The 19,431-nt window shown below is 58.0% G+C and overlaps 1 protein-coding gene across 3 annotated transcripts; it reads left to right on the forward strand.

The window, feature by feature from the left end:
• The first annotated feature begins 4,122 nt into the window (after positions 1-4,122).
• On the forward strand, positions 4,123-19,382 carry Tonsl (tonsoku like, DNA repair protein). 3 transcript variants are annotated; one of them, XM_042669461.1, is made up of 26 exons: positions 4,123-4,216; positions 4,300-4,395; positions 5,458-5,600; positions 6,714-6,897; positions 7,129-7,258; positions 7,516-7,687; positions 7,766-7,880; positions 9,672-9,817; positions 9,897-10,049; positions 10,297-10,422; positions 10,573-10,747; positions 12,721-12,800; positions 12,891-12,980; positions 14,057-14,129; positions 14,215-14,378; positions 14,453-14,573; positions 14,704-15,455; positions 15,547-15,623; positions 15,904-16,057; positions 16,132-16,210; positions 16,574-16,875; positions 17,044-17,215; positions 17,677-17,852; positions 18,237-18,310; positions 18,694-18,827; positions 19,103-19,382. In XM_042669461.1, the coding sequence occupies exons 1-26, from the start codon at positions 4,192-4,194 to the stop codon at positions 19,282-19,284; spliced, it is 4,095 nt and encodes a 1,364-aa protein (XP_042525395.1). In that variant the 5' UTR covers positions 4,123-4,191; the 3' UTR covers positions 19,285-19,382. The 3 variants fall into 3 exon arrangements, with proteins under 3 accessions (XP_042525395.1, XP_042525396.1, XP_042525397.1); XM_042669462.1 differs by having other exon boundaries at positions 15,907-16,057; XM_042669463.1 differs by lacking the exons at positions 4,123-4,216; positions 4,300-4,395 and adding an exon at positions 5,248-5,252.
• The last annotated feature ends 49 nt before the right edge of the window (positions 19,383-19,431 follow it).

Genomic DNA, 19,431 nt, shown 5'->3' on the forward strand with positions numbered 1-19,431 from the left:
TGCAGAGGAAGGACCGTGGCACAGACACAAGCCTCACCTGCGTTCTTGAGCATGGCTAGGTATACAGACCAGTGCAGACCTCCAGATCAGCTCTCCCTTCCACCACGACCCTCTGCCCCCTCCCAGGCTGAGTGCTTCTCAGAGCTATTTCTGAGGTTCCTATGGGTGGCTTGCAGGAATTCGCTCCTGCAAAGCTGACCTTACAAGCCTAGGTTGGGAAGAGGTAGGAATCTGCCCTGTGCAAAGGAAGACCTCACTCCTAGTCCCAAAACCTCCATGGGAGCATGGCCTCTGACTTAGACGCAGCCCTGCGACTTCCCCTGGCCTTGGGGAAGGGGGTGGCCCCTTCTCTCTCTCTCTCTCTCTCTCTCTCTCTCTCTCTCACACACACACACACACACACACAGAAGTCCCTCTAGCCTCTCATGTGTAGTAGCATGAAGAGCAGGGCGGAGTTGGCTGGTGCTGCGTTTGGCGTGAGGGCGGCTGGCAGGTCTTCTGAGGCAGGGAAAATGGGAGGACTTGCCCAGGCACTCTCAGGCTGCAAGGACATAGGGGTGGCAAAGCTGTCTGTGAAGGTTTGTGTGGCTGCTGGGCTGGGAGGCCATAGGAGGATGGGGGCCTTGGGGCTGAGTCCTGCAGCCCTGCTTGCTGGGACTGGCAGCCCTGCATAGGGTCAAGGGACAGTGGGGCTCGCCCAGGGCACACAGGGATGAGGCAGGGCCCTTCCTAGGGGTGTTATCTATCTTAGGGTGTCAGGGAGAGCTACCAAGTCATCCCCCGTGTGACCTCTGCACTACGGCTTTTAACTGAAGCAGCAACCTTGCAGCCTAGGGAAGAGAACCTGACACTTCAGAAGACTAGCACATCTGCTGGAGATGGCACTGAAAACCTGTGGCATTGTCCCTGTGGGCTCTTCATTATGAGGGGCCCCACTTACACTGTCTTGTCTCCAGAATCCTACATCACCTTGCTGTCCTGACCCAGTCTTCTATCTGTCGTCTTGGGGATGGGGGTGTCAGCTTTGGCAGATGTTGGGGAAGCCAGGAGGACATAGGCCAGGCCAGGACTCTCCTCTCCCCCTCTTACCCCACTTCCTGTGAGCACTCTGTCCTTCAGATTGCCCAAAGTGAGACATTTACAAAATTAATAAAATAATTTTTTAAAGAGCAGAACAAGAAGTGTTTTATGGCAGTTGGAAATGACTTACAGGTCACTTTTGTGGTTTGTGTTTTCTTTGAATATTTTCTGTATGTGACTATCCTTTAAAAAAATACTCCAAACCATGTGTTGTCTGTGTCTCCTTACCAGAATACAACCTGCCTCCTGGGCTCTGCCAGCCTCCCTGCCCAGCCCACACAGGCTCCAGCCCAGGCCTTCAGCTCTGTGTAGCATCTTCTGCAGTGTGTAAATGGGGCTCCTGGGGGCTGCACTGTCCTGTGGACTGTGGTGAGAAAAACAGTTCATATTTTCCCCAACAACTCTGGGGTGCTTCTTCCTGCCCTCACTCTATTTTCCTGAGCCAGTCTCTGATTCTGCACCTTGTTCCTCATCTCCCACTCCTCTTTCTTCATAGTACCCCTCACATACTTTACCAGCTTGCTCTTTCTTGACTTTGGAACCATGATGAGGAAGGGCTTGTCTCTGCAGACCTCCAAGTCATGTCCTAATACCTCAGAAGCCTAGCACAACACCTCACCCCCCAAAAGGTGGACTACCTGCATCCAATTCCCTCTCTCCCAGCCTCCCCTTCATAACTCTGTAAGTTTGGTCTTGCCCACCCTGCAGCCTTGGAGCCCAGCTTCAGCCAGTACCAGGCCAGCACTGCCTCTTGTCTGGCCCTGACAATCCCTAGATTTCTCTTCCCTCCATACCACTCTCCCCAGTAGGTCATGCTGTCAGCTAGCTGGAAGTTATACTTCATTGTCTGTGTGTGTGTGTGTGTGTGTGTGTGTGTGTGTGCGTGTGTGTGTGAATTCAGGGCTGGAGCACTGTCCCTGAGCTTTTTGCTTAGGCTAGCTCTATACCACTTGAGCCATAACTCCACTTCTAGCTTTTTGGTGGCTAACTGGAGATAAAGTGTCTCATGGGCTTTGCTGTGTAGGCTGGTTTCAGACAGTAATTCTCAGATGTTAGCCTCCTGAGTAACCAAGATTACAGGCTCCATTATCTATTTTGATCAAAATAGAATATAAAACCATGAGCCGGGCACTGGTGGCTCACGCCTGTAATCCTAGCTACTCAGGAGGCTGAGATCTGAGGATCGCGGTTCAAAGCCAGCCCGGGCAGGAGAGACCATGAGACTCCTATCTCCAATAAACCACCAGAAAACTGGAAGTGGCGCAGTAGCTCAAATGGTAGAGCGCTCGCCTTGAGCTGAAGAGCTGAGGGACAGCGCCCAGGCCCAGAGTTCAAGCCCCACGACCGACAAAAAAAAAAAAAAAAAAAAAAGAATATAAAACCATGGGCTGAGAAGGTGGCTCAGTGGTAGAGCGCTTACCTTGCATGCATGAGGCCCTGGGTTCGATTCCTCAGCACCACATAAGTAGGGAAAAAAAAAAAAGCTGGAAGTGGCGCTGTGGCTCAAGTGGTCGAGTGCTAGCCTTGAGCTGAAGAGCTGAGGGACAGTGCCCAGGCCCAGAGTTCAGGCCCCATGACCGGACTCCCCCGCCCCCCCCCCAAAAAAAGAATATAAGACCATGCACCAGTGGTTCATGACTGTAATTCTAGCTACTCAGAAGGCTGAGATCTGTTCTGAAGGGTCACAACTTAAGCAGAAAAGTTCACAAGCCTCCCATCTATGAAATAACTAGCAAAAAGCAGGACTAGAGATGTAGCTCAAATAGTAGAGCAACAGCCAACCGTGCAAGCTGAGCAAACAAGGTCCTGAATTCAACCTATCTCCCATTTCTGAGGCTGTTAGCTTCACATGCCACCTCCTCTGGGGCCTTCAGAACACAGCCAGGTGCCTGGTGCTAGGTTGCCACATAGACAGTCTTCAAGTCAGTAGGAGATGGACACTCCAGAGATTTATCATATCCTCTGAGTATGAAATTTGGGTTACAGCCAGACACTGGTGGCTCATGCCTGTAATCCTAGCTTCAGGAGGCTGAAATCTAAGGATTGCAGTTCAAAGCCAGCGTGGGCAGGAAAGTCCATGAGACTGGTGATCAAAGAAAAAGAGAAATTTGGTTTACAATGTTTGGAGCCTAAACCCTATGTCCTTCTTACCTCTCAACACAAGTAGTTTTGCAGTTTTCCTGTGTCATTACCGTGTTTTCCAGTGATACAGCTGTTGCTCTTAGTTTTCCTGGGGCTTGAGTCTTCAAATGTGCCAGGCACAGGCCACAGGCGTGCCAGTGGATCTAATTAACCCTAATTGCAGATGTGGTCAGTTCCCAGGGCACCGGTCAGGATTAAGCCCGCATACCTGAGTGCTCAAGTTTGGTTGGGTTGGGCTTTTGTCTGTAGCACTGTGTCCTGTCCCCTAGCTTTTCTGCTCGAGGCTGGTACTCTACCACTTGAACTACCTCCACTCCCGACTTTTTGCTGGCTAATGGCAGATTAAGTTTCGTAGACTTCTCTGCGCAGGCTGGTTTCGGATCGGTCCTCAGATCTCAGCTCCCTGGGTAGCCAGGATTTCAAGCGTCAAGCACAGATCACTTTCACTTCTTCCGTGAACCTGAGGGTGGTCTGCGTTTTAAAGTTACAAGTGTAGCTTGTCAGTGTAACTTGTTGCTTTAATTCCAGGGAGAAACCTTTGATGAAAAGGCAAGTGGACACAGACGCAGGGAGGGCCGGGCGGGGGCCCAGACCGGGGCTGCGAGCCGGCGGCAGCCCGGGGCCTCACCCCAAGGGGCAGCGGGAAAGGGGGACGGCCCACCCTCGCCTCCGGCTGCGTCCAGGTCGGCGCTTTTCCCCGGCAGCAGGGGATCCCGGCAGGCCGGAGGCTTCCGGGCGGGGCGGAGGCTCGGCTCGCACCTTTAGCGGCCGCGGCCTCCGGACTACACTTCCCAGCATGCTTCGCTCTCCGCGCGTCCCGCGGCCAGGGGCTGGAGAACGCACGCGCAAGGAGCCTGCGTGTGGGCCTGTGTGGGCGGGGTCGCGGCGGGGCGCGGGAAGTCTGGATCCCTACGGCCGCCGCTGCGGTGCCTGGGGTGGCGGCGGCGGCGGTGCTAGAGGCGCCCGGAGATGAGCCTGGAGCGCGATCTTCGCCGTGGGTGCCCCGGGGCGCGTGCTAGGACGCCGGGCGGGCGTGGGGCCGAGGCTTAACCCTGGGTTCTTTTCTCTCCCCGTTAGAGCTGAGCAAAGCCAAAGCCAGGGCCCAGAAGAGCGGGCAGCTGCGCGAGGAGGCCGCCTGCTGCCAGCAACTGGGGGAGCTGCTGGCCGGCCATGGTGAGCGGGCCGGCCGGGGCGCGGGGAGCGGGGAGCGGGGCGCGGGGATCGGGGCCGGCCATGGTGAGCGGGCCGGCCGGGGAGCGGGGCGCGGGGAGCGGGGAGCGGGGCGCGGGGCGCGGGGATCGGGGCCGGCCATGGTGAGCGGGCCGGCCGGGGAGCGGGGCGCGGGGAGCGGGGAGCGGGGAGCGGGGAGCGGGGAGCGGGGCCGGCCATGGTGAGCGGGCCGGCCGGGGCGCGGGGCGCGGGGCGCGGGGATCGGGGCCGGCCATGGTGAGCGGGCCGGCCGGGGAGCGGGGCGCGGGGAGCGGGGAGCGGGGCGCGGGGCGCGGGGATCGGGGCCGGCCATGGTGAGCGGGCCGGCCGGGGAGCGGGGCGCGGGGAGCGGGGAGCGGGGAGCGGGGAGCGGGGAGCGGGGCCGGCCGTGGTGAGCGGGCCGGCTGGGGCGCGGGGAGCGGGGCGCGGGGCGCGGGGCGCGGGGATCGGGGCCGGCCATGGTGAGCGGGCCGGCCGGGGCGCGGGGAGCGGGAGCGGGGCGCGGGGAGCGGGGCCGGCCGTGGTGAGCGGGCCGGCCATGGTGAGCGGGCCGGCCGGGGCGCGGGGAGCGGGGCGCGGGGAGCGGGGCGCGGGGAGCGGGGAGCGGGGCGCGGGGAGCGGGGCGCGGGGCGCGGGGAGCGGGGCGCGGGGCGGGCCGTGGTGAGCGGGCCGGCCGGGGCGCGGGGAGCGGGGCGCGGGGCGCGGGGCGCGGGGAGCGGGGAGCGGGGCGCGGGGAGCAGGGAGCGGGGCGCGGGGAGCGGGGCGCGGGGCGCGGGGAGCTGGGCGCGGGGAGCGGGGCGCGGGGAGCGGGGCCGGCCATGGTAAGCGGGCCGGCCGGGGCGCGGGGAGCGGGGCGCGGGCCGGCCAGGGTGAGCGGGCGGGGCGGGAGGGGGCGCGGGGTGGGGCAGGGGGGCGAGCTGCTGGCCGGCCAGGGTGAGAGGGCCGGGCCGGGGAGGAGAGGGTGGGCGGAGGGGGGGTGTCGGGTGGCACCAGCCCCTTAACCGGACGCTGCGTCCTTCCTGGCAGGCCGCTTCGCGGAAGCCCTGGAAGAGCACCAGCAGGAGCTGCAGCTTCTGGAGTGTGCCCTGGACCCCTTGGGCTGCGCCGTTGCCCATCGCAAGATCGGAGAGCGGCTGGCCGAGATGGAGAACTACTCTGCTGCCCTGCAGGTGCACAGGGGTGACCTGGGCTTTTGAAGCCTCCTTTCTGAGGGAGTCCCTGACTGCGAAGGACTCCCAGGCGAGCTGAGTACACAGGCAGCCTCAGACTCGGGCTTTCCAGGGACGCTTGGCCTGGGCCTTGAGTGGAGGCATGAGTGGGTTTCTGGCAAAGGGACCGTGACTTGCCTGGTGCTGGTGGCCCACACCTGTAATCCTACATTACTCAGGAGGCTGAGATCTGAGATTGCAGTTTGAAGTCACTCTGGGCAGAAAAGCCAATGGGATTCTTCTTTTTTTTTTTTTTTGTGCCAGTCCTAGGGCCTGAATTCAGGGCCTGGGCACTCTTTCTGAGCTTCTTTTGCTCAGGGCTAGCACTCTGCCACTTGAACCATAGTGCCCTTCCGGCTCTTTCTGTTTATATGATACTGAGGAATCAAACCCAGGCTTCATGCATGCTAGATGGACACTCTACCACTAAGTCACTCCCCAGCCCCAATGAGATTGTTATCTCCAGTTAACCACTAAAAAGCCAGAAATAGAGCTGTGACTCAACTTGTAAAGTGCTATCCTTGAGCAGAGAAGCTCAGGGACAGTGCTCAGGCCCTGAGTTCAAGCTCTAGGATGGCCACACACACACACATACACACACACAAGTAACTATGACTTGAGCTCTCTCTGTGGGACCCACTGTTATGGGGACAGACGGCAGAATACCCCAGTCAGCTTTCAGGGGTGGCTGCAGCACAGAACAGCTGTCACCACTGACAGCCTTTTGCACAGACCCGATGGAGCGCATGTGTCCCGCATTCTGGAGCATTGGAGGAGTAAGGAGTTCTCTCTCTTTTGGGGGGGTACGGTCGTGGGGCCTGAACTCTGGGCCTGGGCGCTGTCCCTCAGCTCTTCAGCTCAAGGCTAGCGCTCTACCACTTGAGCCACTTCGGGCTTTTTTTTCCTGCTTATGTGGTGCTGAGGAATCTAACCCAGGGCCTCACGCATGCAAGACAAGCACTGTACCACTGAGCCACCTTCCTAGCCCCAGGGGTTCTCTTGTGTAAGCTTAGCTCTTCCTGGGGTCAGGACTTACAGTAGAATTGGCTCCAAGGCTTTTCCTCTTCACACTAGCACCAGCACCGTTACCTGGAGCTAGCTGGTTCCCTGTCCAACTACACTGAGCTGCAGAGGGCCTGGGCTACCATTGGCCGCACCCACTTGGACATCTATGACCACTGCCAGTCCAAGGATTCCTTGCTGCAAGCACAAGCCGCCTTTGAAAAAAGCTTGGCTATTGTGGATGAGAAGCTAGAAGGTCAGTTCCTTTACCCCAGCCTCTCCCTATGTTCTGAGTTTCGGAGCCCACCTTTTGCAAGGTTCCTATATAATAAGCTGAGGGCCTACGTTGCTCCTCACCTTGAATCTGGCAGGCATCTGCTCTTTGCGCCTTCATGGTCTGTCTGGAACATTCCTAGCTCCTGTAATGAAGTGGGAAGAGGAGTGGGAACAGCTGGAAGTCTGAATGTCTTGTGTGGGCATCTTCTAGGAACATTGGGCCAGAGAGAGCTGAGTGAGATGAGGACCCGGCTGTATCTCAACCTGGGACTCACCTTTGAGCGTCTACAACAGATGGCCCTGTGCAATGACTACTTCAAGAAAAGCATCTTTCTTGCTGAGTGAGGCCCATCCCCACCCCAGAAGGGAAAAGGTAGCAAGAGGGCAGCTTGGCCATGAGCAAGAGGGCTTTCGCTTCTGTTTTGCAGTCTGGGAAGGAGCCTGCTTGGACCTGAAGCCACAGCAGGGGAGGGGGGGGGGCTGAGATAGATGCAGTGCCCTCTATCTTGGCTACATCTTAAGCCCTCTGAGCCCTCTGTCCCCTTCCCCAGGCTGGAGGACCCTGAGGCTCTAATACCTGTTACACCGTCTCCCACAGACAGAACCATCTCTATGAGGATCTATTCCGGGCCCGGTACAACTTAGGGGCCATCCACTGGTGTGCAGGGCAGCATTCTCAGGCCATGCGCTGCCTGGAGGGGGCCCGGGAATGTGCACGTGCCATGAAGATGCGGTTTATGGAGAGCGAGTGCTGTGTGACCATCTCCCAGGTACCATTCTTACCTGTTTAGGGTTCAGCCTTGCATGGTGTTGGACCCACCTTCAGTCTCACCTCACCCTGTCCCCAGATCCTCCAAGACCTGGGGGACTTCCTGGCTGCCAAACGAGCCCTGAAGAAGGCCTACAGACTAGGTTCCCAGAAGCCTGCACAGAGAGCAGCTGTCTGCCAGAGTCTCAAATATGGTAAGGCTCCACAAAGGTCTGGGACTAAGTCCCCTGGGAGGGAAAGGGGTCTACTCTCCAGCAGAGGGTCCTCCCACTCAGGATCTGGGAGGTGGCAGCTTCATGGGCTTCTCCCAGGAAAAGGGTATACATCCATAGTCATGAAGAGACCTGAACTTTTGTCCTGCACAGGGGTCAAGGGTATTAGAGGGTGGGTAAGAGAATGGCCTGGGGCTGGGAAGGTGGCTTAGTGGTCGAGTGCTTGCCTTGCATGCATGAGGCCCTGGGTTCAATTCCTCAGCACCACATAAGCAGAAAAAGCCGGAAGTGACGCTGTGGCTCAAGTGGTAGAGTGCTAGCTTTGAGCTGAAGAGCTGAGGGACAGCGCCCAGGCCCAGAGTTCAGGCCCCACAACCGTCAAAAAAAAAAAAAAAAAAGAATGGCTGGCCTTTGGTCACAAGGCAGCATTTTTGTTACAAGCTGAGGACAGTGGTCTTTTCCCTGTCTAACGGGGTAGGAGTACAGATAGCATGTATGTGCTCAGCACTGAGACAGTCATGTTAGCAGTCAACGCTTCCTGCAGGCCAGGCATCATCCCACACTGTTGTATTTGTTCTTTTTTTCTATTTGGCCAGTCCTAGAGCTTGAACTCAGTGCCTGGGCACTGTTTCTGAGCTTCTTTTGTTCAAGGCTAGCACTTGAGTCATAGTGCTACTTCTGCCTTTTTTTTTTTTGTCAGTCATGGTGCTTGAACTCTGGGCCTGGGCACTGTCCCTCAGTTCTTCAGCTCAAGGCGAGCGCTTTACCACTTAATTCACAGCACCACTTTCAGTTTTCTGATGGTTTATTGGAGATAAGAATCTCACGGACATTCCTGCCCAGCCTGGCTTTGAACTACGATCCTCAGATCTCAGCCTCCTAAGTAGCTAGGATGACAGGCGTGAGCCACCAGGGCCCAGCTCTGGATTTTTTTTTTAAGTTCTGAGGCTTGAACTCTAGGCCTGGGCGCTGTTCCTGAGTTCCTTTTGTTCAAGGCTAGCATTCTACCACTTGAGTCACAGTGCCACTTGCATCTTTTTTCTTTTTTTGTCAGTCATGGGACCTGAACTCTGGGCTTGGGCGCTGTCCCTCAGCTCTTCAGCTCAAGGCTAGTGCTCTACCACTTGAGCCATAGCGCCACTTCCGGATTTTTCTGCTTATGTGGTGCTGAGGAATGGAACCCAGGGCCTCATGCATGCGAGGCAAGCACTCTACCACTGAGCCACCTTCCCAGCCCTGCATCTTTTTTTTTTTTTGGTCAGTCATGGTGCTTGAACTCTGGGCCTGGCGCTGTCCCTGAGCTCTTCAGCTCAAAGTGAGCATTCTTCCCGTTGAGCCACAGTTGACACTTCTGGTTTTCTGGTGGTTAATTGGAGATAAGAGTGTCCCCAAGTTTCCTGCCTAGTCTGGCTTTGAACCATGATCCTCAGATCTCAGCCTCCTTAGTAGCTAGGATTACAGGCGTGAGCCACCAGCACTCGGCCCTGCATCTTTTTTTTTTTTTAATTGGAGATAACAGTCTCACAGACTTTCCTGCCTGGGCTGGCTTCAAACTGTGATCCTTAGATCTCAGCCTCCTGAGTAGCTAGGATTACAGGCGTGTGCCATCGGCCCCTTGCCTTAGTCTAACTCTTGAGATCCTACATAGTAGATTCTCCAATTGCTCTCCTCTGCTGTAAGGCCCTACTCCCTAAGGGAACCCGTGTGACAGAAGATGGTCTGGGACCAGGGTCGTGGTTGCGTTACCCTCTCAAATCAAACTTTTTCTGGCAGTGCTGGCAGTGATCCAGCTGCAGCAGAGGCTGGAGGAGGCGGAGGGCAGTGACCCTCAGGGTGCCTTGGCCATCTGTGAGCAGCTGGGGGACTTGTTCTCCAAGGCAGGCAACTTTCCCAAGGCGGCTGAGGCTTACCAGAAGCAGGTGGTTGACTGCCCTGAGAGGGCGGGAGGAAGGGTGGGAGGCACAGAGCAGCCTGGCCCTCACCGTACCGACTCCCCAGCTCCGTGTTGCTGAGCAGCTGGACAGACCAGACCTGGAGCTGGCCATCATCCACGTGTCCCTGGCCACCACACTTGGAGACATGAAGGATCACCGCCAGGCTGTGTACCACTATGAAGAAGAGCTGAGGCTGCGCAAGGGCAATGCCCTGGAGGTGACGTGCCCTCCCCACCCTTGCCCTGTGTGAGTCAGGTGTGTCCCCGTGGCTCCGCCTGGGCCTGGGGTCCACCATTCCCCAGTGGCGAGTATGGATGGCTGTCCCCACTAGACAGGCACCTCCTCCCAAGGACTGTCCACCTCCATCTGTGTGGAGACACAGCACAAAGCCAATTCAGAGCTTCCTGTGTGGGTAGCTGAGAGAAGCCAGCCCCAACCACCAACCTCGACCTGCTCTGCTTCAGGAAGCCAAGACCTGGTTCAACATTGCAGTGTCTCGTGAGGAAGCCGGTGATGCATATGAGCTGTTGGCACCATGCTTCCAGAAGGCTGTGAGCTGTGCAGAGCAGGCCCAGCAGCCCTGGTTACAGGTATGCCCCACCTACACAGGATTCCTAGCAAGTCCAGCTTCCTTGCCGCCTGTCTCTCTTTGTGCTTCCCCCCCCCCCCCCTGTTCCTCTGCCCCCTCCCTCTGCTTGTCCTAGCCTGCCCCTGAGCTGGACACCCCCTGTCCTCCTCAGCGGCAGGTCTTGCAACACCTTCATGCCGTGCAGCTGAGGTTACAGCCTCAAGAGGCTCCTGGGACTGAAACCAAACTGCAGGAACTTAGTGTGGCTGAGGGGGAGGAAGAGGAGGAGGAGGAGGCCGAGGCTGGTGAGGCCCTGGATACCAGTGAGCTGGAACTCTCGGAGAGTGGTAAGGTCTAAATCCTGCCCTGGGTACGGTGCTGGTGGCACCTAACCTATCACCCTAGTCCTTCTGGGAGCTAGTAGGTTAGACTGATGGGAGCCAGATCTGTGTCCTCAAGGAGCCTGTTCAGGATTCACAATGGGGATGCAGCCACTGTCAGTCAGTAAAGAAGCTGTTGCTTCTGTGGAAGCGACAGAGGAGGCTGACAACCTGCAGGGAGCCTGGAGCAGATGTCAGAGGCTCTCTGAGAAGCCAGTGGTCAGTGGCTGAGTGGGCATCTGCCAGAGAAGGCTACACAGGATTAGCAACTTGGGACCTGGTCCCTTTAGAGACACATGTTCCACGTCCAAGATAGATTATACGTGTCAAAAACAGCTTTGCTTCCCCATGCCAAAGCTGATCATGTTCTTGGAACTCTGGAGGCCAAAGTCAGCCTGTGGCTCTGGAGGCCATAGTGGTCAGCCACAGTGGAGGTGAGGGGTCCGCTGGAGCAAGGTGCTGGCTGACTGAAGCAGTCTTGGCCATGAGGTCAAGGTAGAAGGAATGGGCCTGAGAGCAGGGTTGTTAGGAGGCTATGGAGCTGTGGCCTAGTTTCTGGCTGACTGGTAGGCACACAGGAATCATCCATAAGGCTGGGGGCATGTGGTTCCTGGAATAGCCTTAATTTCAGGACTTCAAGATGGATAGTCAGATGCCTAGGAAGTTGTGCCATCCTTAGATGAGGGGACAGGTTTGCTGCTGCTGGTGTGCAGTGGCTAAGGGAGAGAGGACCGTGAACTTCAGGGAATGTCAGGTGGCCACAGCAAGAGACTGTGAAGAAGAAGGGCATAGAAAAGGCCAGAGGTTGGGCTGGAAATGTGGCTTACTGGTAGAGCGCTTGCCTCACACAGCATGAGGCCCTGGGTTTGATTCCTCATCACCACATAAGCAGAAAAAGCCAGAAGTGGTGCTATGGCTCAAGTGGTAGAGTGCTAGCCTTGATCTGAAGAGCTGAGGGACAGCGCCCAGGCCCAGAGTTCAAGCCTCACGACTGGCAAAAAAAAAAAAAAAAAAAAAAATTTTAAAAATGAAAGAAAAGGGGCTGGGAAGGTGGCTCAGTGGTAGAGCGCTTGCCTTGCATGCCTGAGGCTCTGGGTTCGATTCCTCAGCACCACATAAGCAAAAAGAAAAAAGCCGGAAGTGGCGCTGTGGCTTGAGCTGAAGAGCTGAGGGACAGCGCCCAGGCCCAGAGTTCAGTCCCCACGACCGGACCCAAAAAAAAAAGAAAAGAAAAGGCCAGAGGCAGCCAGAAGAAAGCAAAGGAAGTCTAATGAGAATCATCAGAGCAGCCAGGCGCTGGTGGCTGGAGCCTATAGTCCTAGCTACTCAGGAGTCTGAGATCTGAGGATCATGGTTCAAAACTAGCTTGGGCAGGAAAATCTGTGAGACTCTTCTCTTCAATTAAGTACCCAAAAATCCAGAAGCAGAGTTGTGGCTTGAGTGATAAGGAACTAGCCTTGAGGAAAAAAAAGCTCAAGGACAGTGCCCAGGCCTTCAGTTAAAAGCCCCAGGACCAACAAGAAAGGAAGGAAGGAAGATAGACATGATCAGAGCTAGGGAGGGACTGGAAAGCCTGGAGCAGACAGGGCTGGTGGGCCTACTGGGTGACGTCGCCTGCCAAGGATGCTTACCAGGAGAGAGGGCAGCTAACGTCTGTGATGAAGACTGGTTTGGGTACATGGACACTCGCGCAGTTCCTCTCGGGGTGGGACAAAGGAGAGAAGTATGCTTCCTTCAGGAGACAGTACATGGAAGTAGACTGCTGACAGGGCTGGTGTTGGCCCAGCGGTTGGCTTTGGCACCACCCCGAGAAGCCTCCAGAGCCCACCTTCCCACTCATGGCTGCTGTGCTTTTCTGGTGGCCAGAAGACTCTGGGTGGAGCAGGGTTTCTGCTGCTTATCTAGAAGACTCAGGGTTGGTGGACCTGGGTCTGTTCCAGAGGACGACACCACCAACCTCTCCCGGCCACTGGAAGATGAGGAGCTTCGGGGCTGCCTGGGCCGGCGGCAGGTGAACAAGGTGAGGGTGACCTACCCCTCCCACCCTGGGCCCAGCAGTACTTCCTGCCCCTTATACCTATGCCCTGAGCTGGGGCGGTTGTACCCACAGTGGAACCAGCGTAATGACCTGGGAGAGACCCTGCTGCACCGAGCCTGCATCGAAGGCCATCTGCGCCGCGTCCAGGACCTTGTGAGGAGGGTAAGCCACTGTATCTGGACAGACCACATGGCCCTGCCTTCCCCGAGATGGACGATGACCCCAGCCAGTTGTCTTTTATTTTAGCCGTGGGGCTTGAACTCAGGGCCTGGCACTGTCCCTGAGCTCTCTCACTTGTGGCTAGCATTCTACCACTTTAACTCTGGGCCTGGGCGCTGTCCCTCAGCTCTTCAGCTCAAGGCTAGCGCTCTACCACTTGAACCACAGCACCACTTGGGGCTTTTTCTGCTTATGTGTGCTGAGGAATTGAACCCAGGGCCTCATGCATGCAAGGCAAGCGCTCTACCACTGAGCCCCCTTCCCAGCCCAGCACTCTGCCACTGAGAGCCACAGCGCCACTTCCAGTTTCTGATGGTTAACTAGAGATAAAAGTTTCACAGACTTTCCTGCTGGGCTGGCTCAAACTGTGATCCTCAGATCACGTGAGCCACCAGCACTGCCACCGCTGGTCTTTAAAAGGGGAGCTGAGGTGCTGCTCACATGCAGCCGTCTGCGCTGTGGCTAGCTGGGCTGAATTGGCTAGGATAGTCCTTCCTGCCTCTGGGCCTGCATTCAGACACAGCACCATGGGGTTGCTAGAAACCTGGTGCTGTTTGGCCAACCTGGGGTGGGGTTGAGGAGAGATAAGATTAAAGTCAGTTGGGTGCCTGTGGCTCACACCTGTCATCCTAGCTACTCAGGAGGCTGAGCTCACGCCTGTCATCCTAGCTACTCAGGAGGCTGAGCTCACGCCTGTCATCCTAGCTACTCAGGAGGCTGAGATCTGAGGATCAGTTCAAAGCCAGCCTGGGCAGGAAAGGCCATGAGACTCTTATCTCCAATAAACCACTAGAAAACCAGAGGTAGCTCTGTGGCTCAAGCGGTAGAGCTGAAGAGCTGAGGAACAGCGCCCAGGCCCAGAGTTAAAGCCCTACTACTGACCCCCCAAAAAAAAAAGGATTAAAGTCAGAGGAGAGGGTCAGACCAGGCCAAGGAGAAGGATAGTAGCTGGACGTGGGCTGCAGCCCACTGTGGGGCCTGCTCTAGTGCCTGGGCCTGAGTCCCTGTCCTTCCTTCAGGGTCACCCCCTGAATCCTCGGGACTACTGCGGATGGACTCCTTTGCACGAAGCCTGCAACTACGGGCATCTGGGTGAGCTGGGCCGGTCCAGACTGGGCATACATGCTGGACATGTGGTCTGAAGGGACCATCATGGCTCATTTCCACGGGCCCACAGAGATCGTCCGCTTCCTTCTGGACCATGGGGCTGCAGTGAATGATCCAGGTGGCCAGGGGTGTGACGGCATCACCCCATTGCACGATGCTCTGAACTGTGGCCACTTTGAGGTAGCTGAGCTGCTCATTCAGCGAGGGGCATCCGTTACCCTACGAACCAAGAAGGTGAGCTAGGGAAGGCCAGGATGGGTGGGTGTGGGAAGAGTTGCTTCTGCCTTGCTCAGCTGGGTGCCATACAGGGCCACAGCCCACTGGAGACATTGCAGCACTGGGTGAAGCTGTACCAGAGGGACTTAGACCTTGAGACGCGACAGAAGGCAGCAGCCATGCAGAGGAAGCTCCAGGCGGCCTCTGGCCCAGGTGAGCAGGCCTCTCTGGTCCCTGAGGATGTCCTTCCAAGTCCCTCCCTGAGCTGACTGAGGAGGCTTGAGTATAGGAACCCAGAAGGAGGGGTGCTGGCTCTGTGTCATGCCGATTCTCTTTTCCACAGCCCCAGACGGCTCCTCTGACCTCCCAGCTGTTCCAAGTGACCATCTGTTTGACCCTGAGATCTCTCCTCCTTCTAGCCCTTTGTGTATCCCTAGACCAGCAGAGGCCCCCCTGGTCCCTTCTAGGGTCTCCCCAGAACAGGTCACTCCAGCTGTGGCCAGGCCTCGAAAAGGCAGGCACAGGCCAGCCAGCAGCAGCAGCAGCAGCAGCTCTGAGGATGAGAACTGCGTGGGCACCCTCAGGCCATCTCAGAAGAAGCACAGAGCCTCCGGCCTGACGCTGGGTGGGGTCCAGAAGCCTGGCCCTACCAACAGCAAGGAGGCAGCTGCAGTCCATGCTGGCCGGGCTACCTACAAGGCAGCCATCCGAGGTGAGGGCAGCACGCAGAGCCGATGCCGGACCTCCTGCCCTCCTCGGGATTCAGGGGAAGCCCCCTCCTCCCCAGCAGCACTGATTCCTGAGGAAGAGTACCTGTCCGAGGACTGGCTAGAGCTGGACACACCCCTCACCTGCAGCCGATTGCCCCGCCTTCCCCGGCCCCAGGGAAGCTGGGATAATTGCAGACCCAGTGCCTCAGGGTCAGCTGAGGAGGAGCGCCCGGTCAGGCCCCAAGCCTGGAGCAAGCAGAGCCACCTGGCCTGTGTGCCGAGCAAAGCTGGAGCTGGCAGCTTGGCTACAGAGCCCCAGAGAGTCCCCAGTGCGCCCAGGGTCTTGGGGCCCAGTGGAGAAAACCTCGCCGCAGGGCAGTCTTCAGTGAGTGAGGAGCAGGGAACAGCTGGTGCCGGCTTGGGGGAGGTCCCGTGGAAGCCCGTCTTTTCTGATTGCCCCTCTCCGTACTTGCCAGGTTCTGATCCAGCCACCTTCCATCCGAGTGCGAGTTAGAATTCAGGATCACCTCTTCCTCATCCCTGTCCCGCACAGGTGAGGCACAGCCCGCCTTTTTCCAGTGCCCACCCCCACCATGCAGCTCTGGGTCAGGGCCGTTAGCCACAGCCAGGGCCATGGCACCCTCACCTGCTTGTCAGGCGAGGTTCCCTTTAACTCGCTGCCCAACTTCACCTCGCATCCCAGAGTGCTTCCTACAAAGTCCCAGCAGCATCCTCTGACAGTGGTCTGCTGGGCTTCAGGGACAGCAGAGCACCCGTTGAGGGATCCACAGGCCCTAAGCTGGACCCCAGAGATAAGTGTGCCATTCCTACAGCAGTGATGTCCACTCCGTTGCCTGGCTGGCTGACCAGGCTGCCCAGCGCTACTACCAGACTTGTGGGCTATTGCCAAGGCTCACCCTGAGGAAGGAGGGAGCCTTGCTGGCCTCACAAGACCCCATTCCTGATGTACTGCAGAGTGATGATGAGGTGAGAAGCCGGGTCGGGGCGTGGCCACCTTGTCGCTGGGACCCCCAGGGCTGCTCAGCAATGGCACTCCCTAGGTATTGGCCGAAGTGACCTCGTGGGACCTCCCCCCGCTGACTGACCGGTACCGCAGAGCCTGCCAGAGCCTCGGGCAAGGTGAGGGGCCCTGGCTTTGGGCCGAGGCCGGGGTTACACTCTCCCCCAGGCCTACAGCCATCCCCAGGTCTTCAGGACATCTCTCCTCCGAGCCTCAGGAGTCTTGTACTCCATGTTGGTGGTAGGTAGGGGCAGACAGCTCACTCTGGGGGTTCTCAGGAGCAGGATCCAGTGAAGCAATGGAAGCCCCAGAGGTCAAGCCATGAGTCTGACATGAGCTGCTTGCCTGGCCTCCGTGACCTACTTCATGTACCAGGATTATGAGACGAGCTCATCACCTCATTGCGGGCTGATGTTTGTCTGAAGGATTCCACGGCAGAAGGTGTAGGTTCTGACCTTAGTGACCCTGATCTCTCTCCCCAGGAGAGCACCAGTGGGTCCTGCAAGCCATGGAGTGCCAGGGCTCAAGCCCCTCATTTAGCGCTTGCTCCCTGGCCCTGCGTCAGGCCCAGCTCACACCCCTGCTGCGAGCCCTCAAGCTGCACACCGTGCTCCGGGAGCTGCACCTGGCAGGGAACCGGCTGGGTGACGGATGTGTTCCTGAGCTTCTGGCTGCCCTGGGCACCATGCCCAGCCTGGCCATCCTTGACCTTTCCTCTAATCACCTGGGCCAGGAAGGTCTACACCAGCTTGCTGGGGGGTCCCTGGGCCAGGCTGCCTTGAAGGTAGAGACCCAGGGTGTAACAGATCAACAGTAAGACATTAGTGTTGCCATCACACTGGGCCTGTGGTTGGCCAGTGCCCAACTCTAGAGTGGAACACCAGGTCCCCAGGGTGGAGGCCCAGGCCCATGGTCATGGGTCATGAGAACTGAATGACTGCCCCTTCCACAGAACTTGGAAGAGCTGGACTTAAGCATGAACCCACTGGGGGATAGCTGTGGCCAGGCTGTGGCCTCTCTCCTGCGGGCCTGCCCCTTGCTCAGCACCCTGCGTTTACAGGCCTGTGGCTTCAGCTCCAGCTTCTTCCTGAACCACCAGGCAGCCTTGAGTAGTGCCTTCCAAGGTGAGTGAATAAGGCCGATCTACGCCTGAATCTGGGAAATCTGATGTTTGCCCTGCCTGGGCTGGGTGCTCCCCTGGGACTCACCCCGGCAAGGGGTGGGGTCCCAGACTGTCTGCCTCTCAAGTCTCCCTGTGCCTGTGGTGCACCTTCTGTTTGCTTGAAGCAGTTCCTCTATGAGGACGTCTGGGTGCGGGGCACTCAGTGTTAGAGACAAGGAGTGTGGCCACCCAGGGCAGCCCAGCAGAGGTTAGGCAATGACCATTGGAGTGCTTCCCCAGCCACCCACCCACATTCTGACTTAAAGCCACCTCTCCTCTCAGCAGCTAGGAACACAGAATTGGGAAAGTCATTACCTCTGTACCTCAGATTCCCAACAAAAAAGGGGGTCATGAAGATTCTGGCAAGGACCTGGGTAGACGGCAGGGACCACTTGGGGGCCTACAGGTTCTGATGCCCTGCAGATGCTGAGCACCTGAAGACTCTGTCCCTGTCATACAATGCTCTGGGTCCCGCTGCCTTGGCCAGAGTCTTACAGAGCCTGCGTGTCTGCACCCTCCTGCACCTAGAGCTTGGCTCCGTTGCGGCCAGCAAGAGCAACTTGGGCCTCATGGACTCTGTTGTCAGCTACCTGACGAAGGTACACAGTGGAGAAGGGACTGCCAAGCGAGGACAGTCCTCAGGCCACAGACAAGAGTCTCACAGCTGAGGCACTGGGGCTGGGGAGGTCTGGCAGGAGAGGGCTTTAGGAACAGCGAGGGGAGGCCTGTGCAGCTGTGCAGACACCTGCTCAGGATACCTGGGACCCAGTGTGGCCTCACCACCCTAGGTAGGTCCCAAGGGGCAAACTGTCCCTGTCTCCCATGCTGTCTCCCAGGTGCTTTCCCAGAGGAGGCTAAATCAATATGATCTTGACAAACTGTTCCAGATCTCCAAAAAGGGCTTTATGGGTGTGGTTCCTCTATTGGGAGGAAGGAGGACAGGTACGTGCTGGGTGTGACCTGGGGCCTATGCTTGTATTCAGGAAGGCTGCGCTCTGACCCACCTGACCCTGTCTGCAAACTACTTAGGTGACAAGGCTGTGAGAGAGCTGAGCAGGTAATGAGCAGCCCTCTGCTGCCACCCGGGGACAGCCTCATCTGAAGGCCTGTGATTCCAGGAAGCTGGCGCAGATTATATTGGCTTTTTCTAGCACCTACTCTCTTCAGGGCTGGCCCTAGCAGACGTTTGCCTTCCGCCAGTTTTTTATCATACTTTTGTGGCTGTTGGGAAATTCTGCCTCTGGAGCACCCTTCTTTTCCTTGTGTGTGGCATTCCATGCAAGGATTCTTAGTCCCCTAGAGCTTCAGTTAGCTCCTGGGAGTATCAGCAGGGCCATTGTTATCCTGACCCCGGCTTCGCGAGGTGTGCTTTCTCTGCGGGTGGCCTTCCCTGGTGATGGAGGGCTACCCCCGGGAACCCATGCTGCACTCATGTTTCAGGTGTCTCCCTCTCTGCCCCACACTCATCTCCCTGGACCTCTCTGCCAATCGTGAAATCAGCAGTGTGGGCCTAGGTGAGCTTCTGTCTGCCCTTCAAGAGCGGCCCCAAGGCCTCAGCTTCCTTGGCCTGTCAGGTGAGGACTGGATTGGCAGCCCCCACCAAGCCACACAGCGTCCTTCTCGGTGACCCAGGGATCTCCTAGAGGGCTGTCCCATGAGGGGCATAACCCCGAAGAGGGAGGAGGCAGGGGAAGCCTGGGGGTGTCCGCCTTGCACTGGCCAAGGTGGTAGAAGCTCCACCAAGAAGTGGACCCCCTGCCCCAGGAGCTGCCCCGGCCCGGCCGGGCTGCCTGGCGCCTGCCCCCCGGCGCGGCCCCGGCGGACGCCCCCTCCTCCCCTTCCTCCGCAGGCTGCTCCGTCGGGGGCCCGCTGGGCGCGGGGCTCTGGGACGCGGCCGTCGCGCGGCTGCGCGAGCTGCAGCTGTGCAGCAGGGCCGTGTGCAGCGAGGACCGCGCCGCCCTGCGCCTGCGCCTGCCGCCCGGCGCCGCCGCGCTGGGCCGCGGCCCGCTGCTCTTCTTCCGGGGCCTCTGACCCCGGGGCGCCCTCCCTCCCCGACCCCTTAATAAACCGGCCGCCGCCGCCTGAACCATAGCGCCGCCTCCGGTGTGTTTTATTGGAGATAGGCCGGCTTTGAACCGCGATCCTCAGCGTGCTAGGACTCCACGCCGAGCGGCGGGG

This window comes from Dipodomys spectabilis, unplaced genomic scaffold, assembly GCF_019054845.1.
Source record: "Dipodomys spectabilis isolate Male_0828 unplaced genomic scaffold, ASM1905484v1 ptg000495l, whole genome shotgun sequence".
NCBI lineage: Eukaryota > Metazoa > Chordata > Mammalia > Rodentia > Heteromyidae > Dipodomys > Dipodomys spectabilis.

What these genes read in the sequence shown, in the direction of transcription:
- Tonsl (XM_042669461.1), top strand. Translation starts at nt 4,192, where the DNA reads ATGAGCCTGGAGCGCGATCTTCGCC. An exon ending in GCAAGGGCAATGCCCTGGAG is followed by an intron (nt 10,050 to 10,296) that starts GTGACGTGCCCT and finishes GCTCTGCTTCAG; the next exon opens with GAAGCCAAGACCTGGTTCAA. An exon ending in TTACCCTACGAACCAAGAAG is followed by an intron (nt 14,379 to 14,452) that starts GTGAGCTAGGGA and finishes GGTGCCATACAG; the next exon opens with GGCCACAGCCCACTGGAGAC.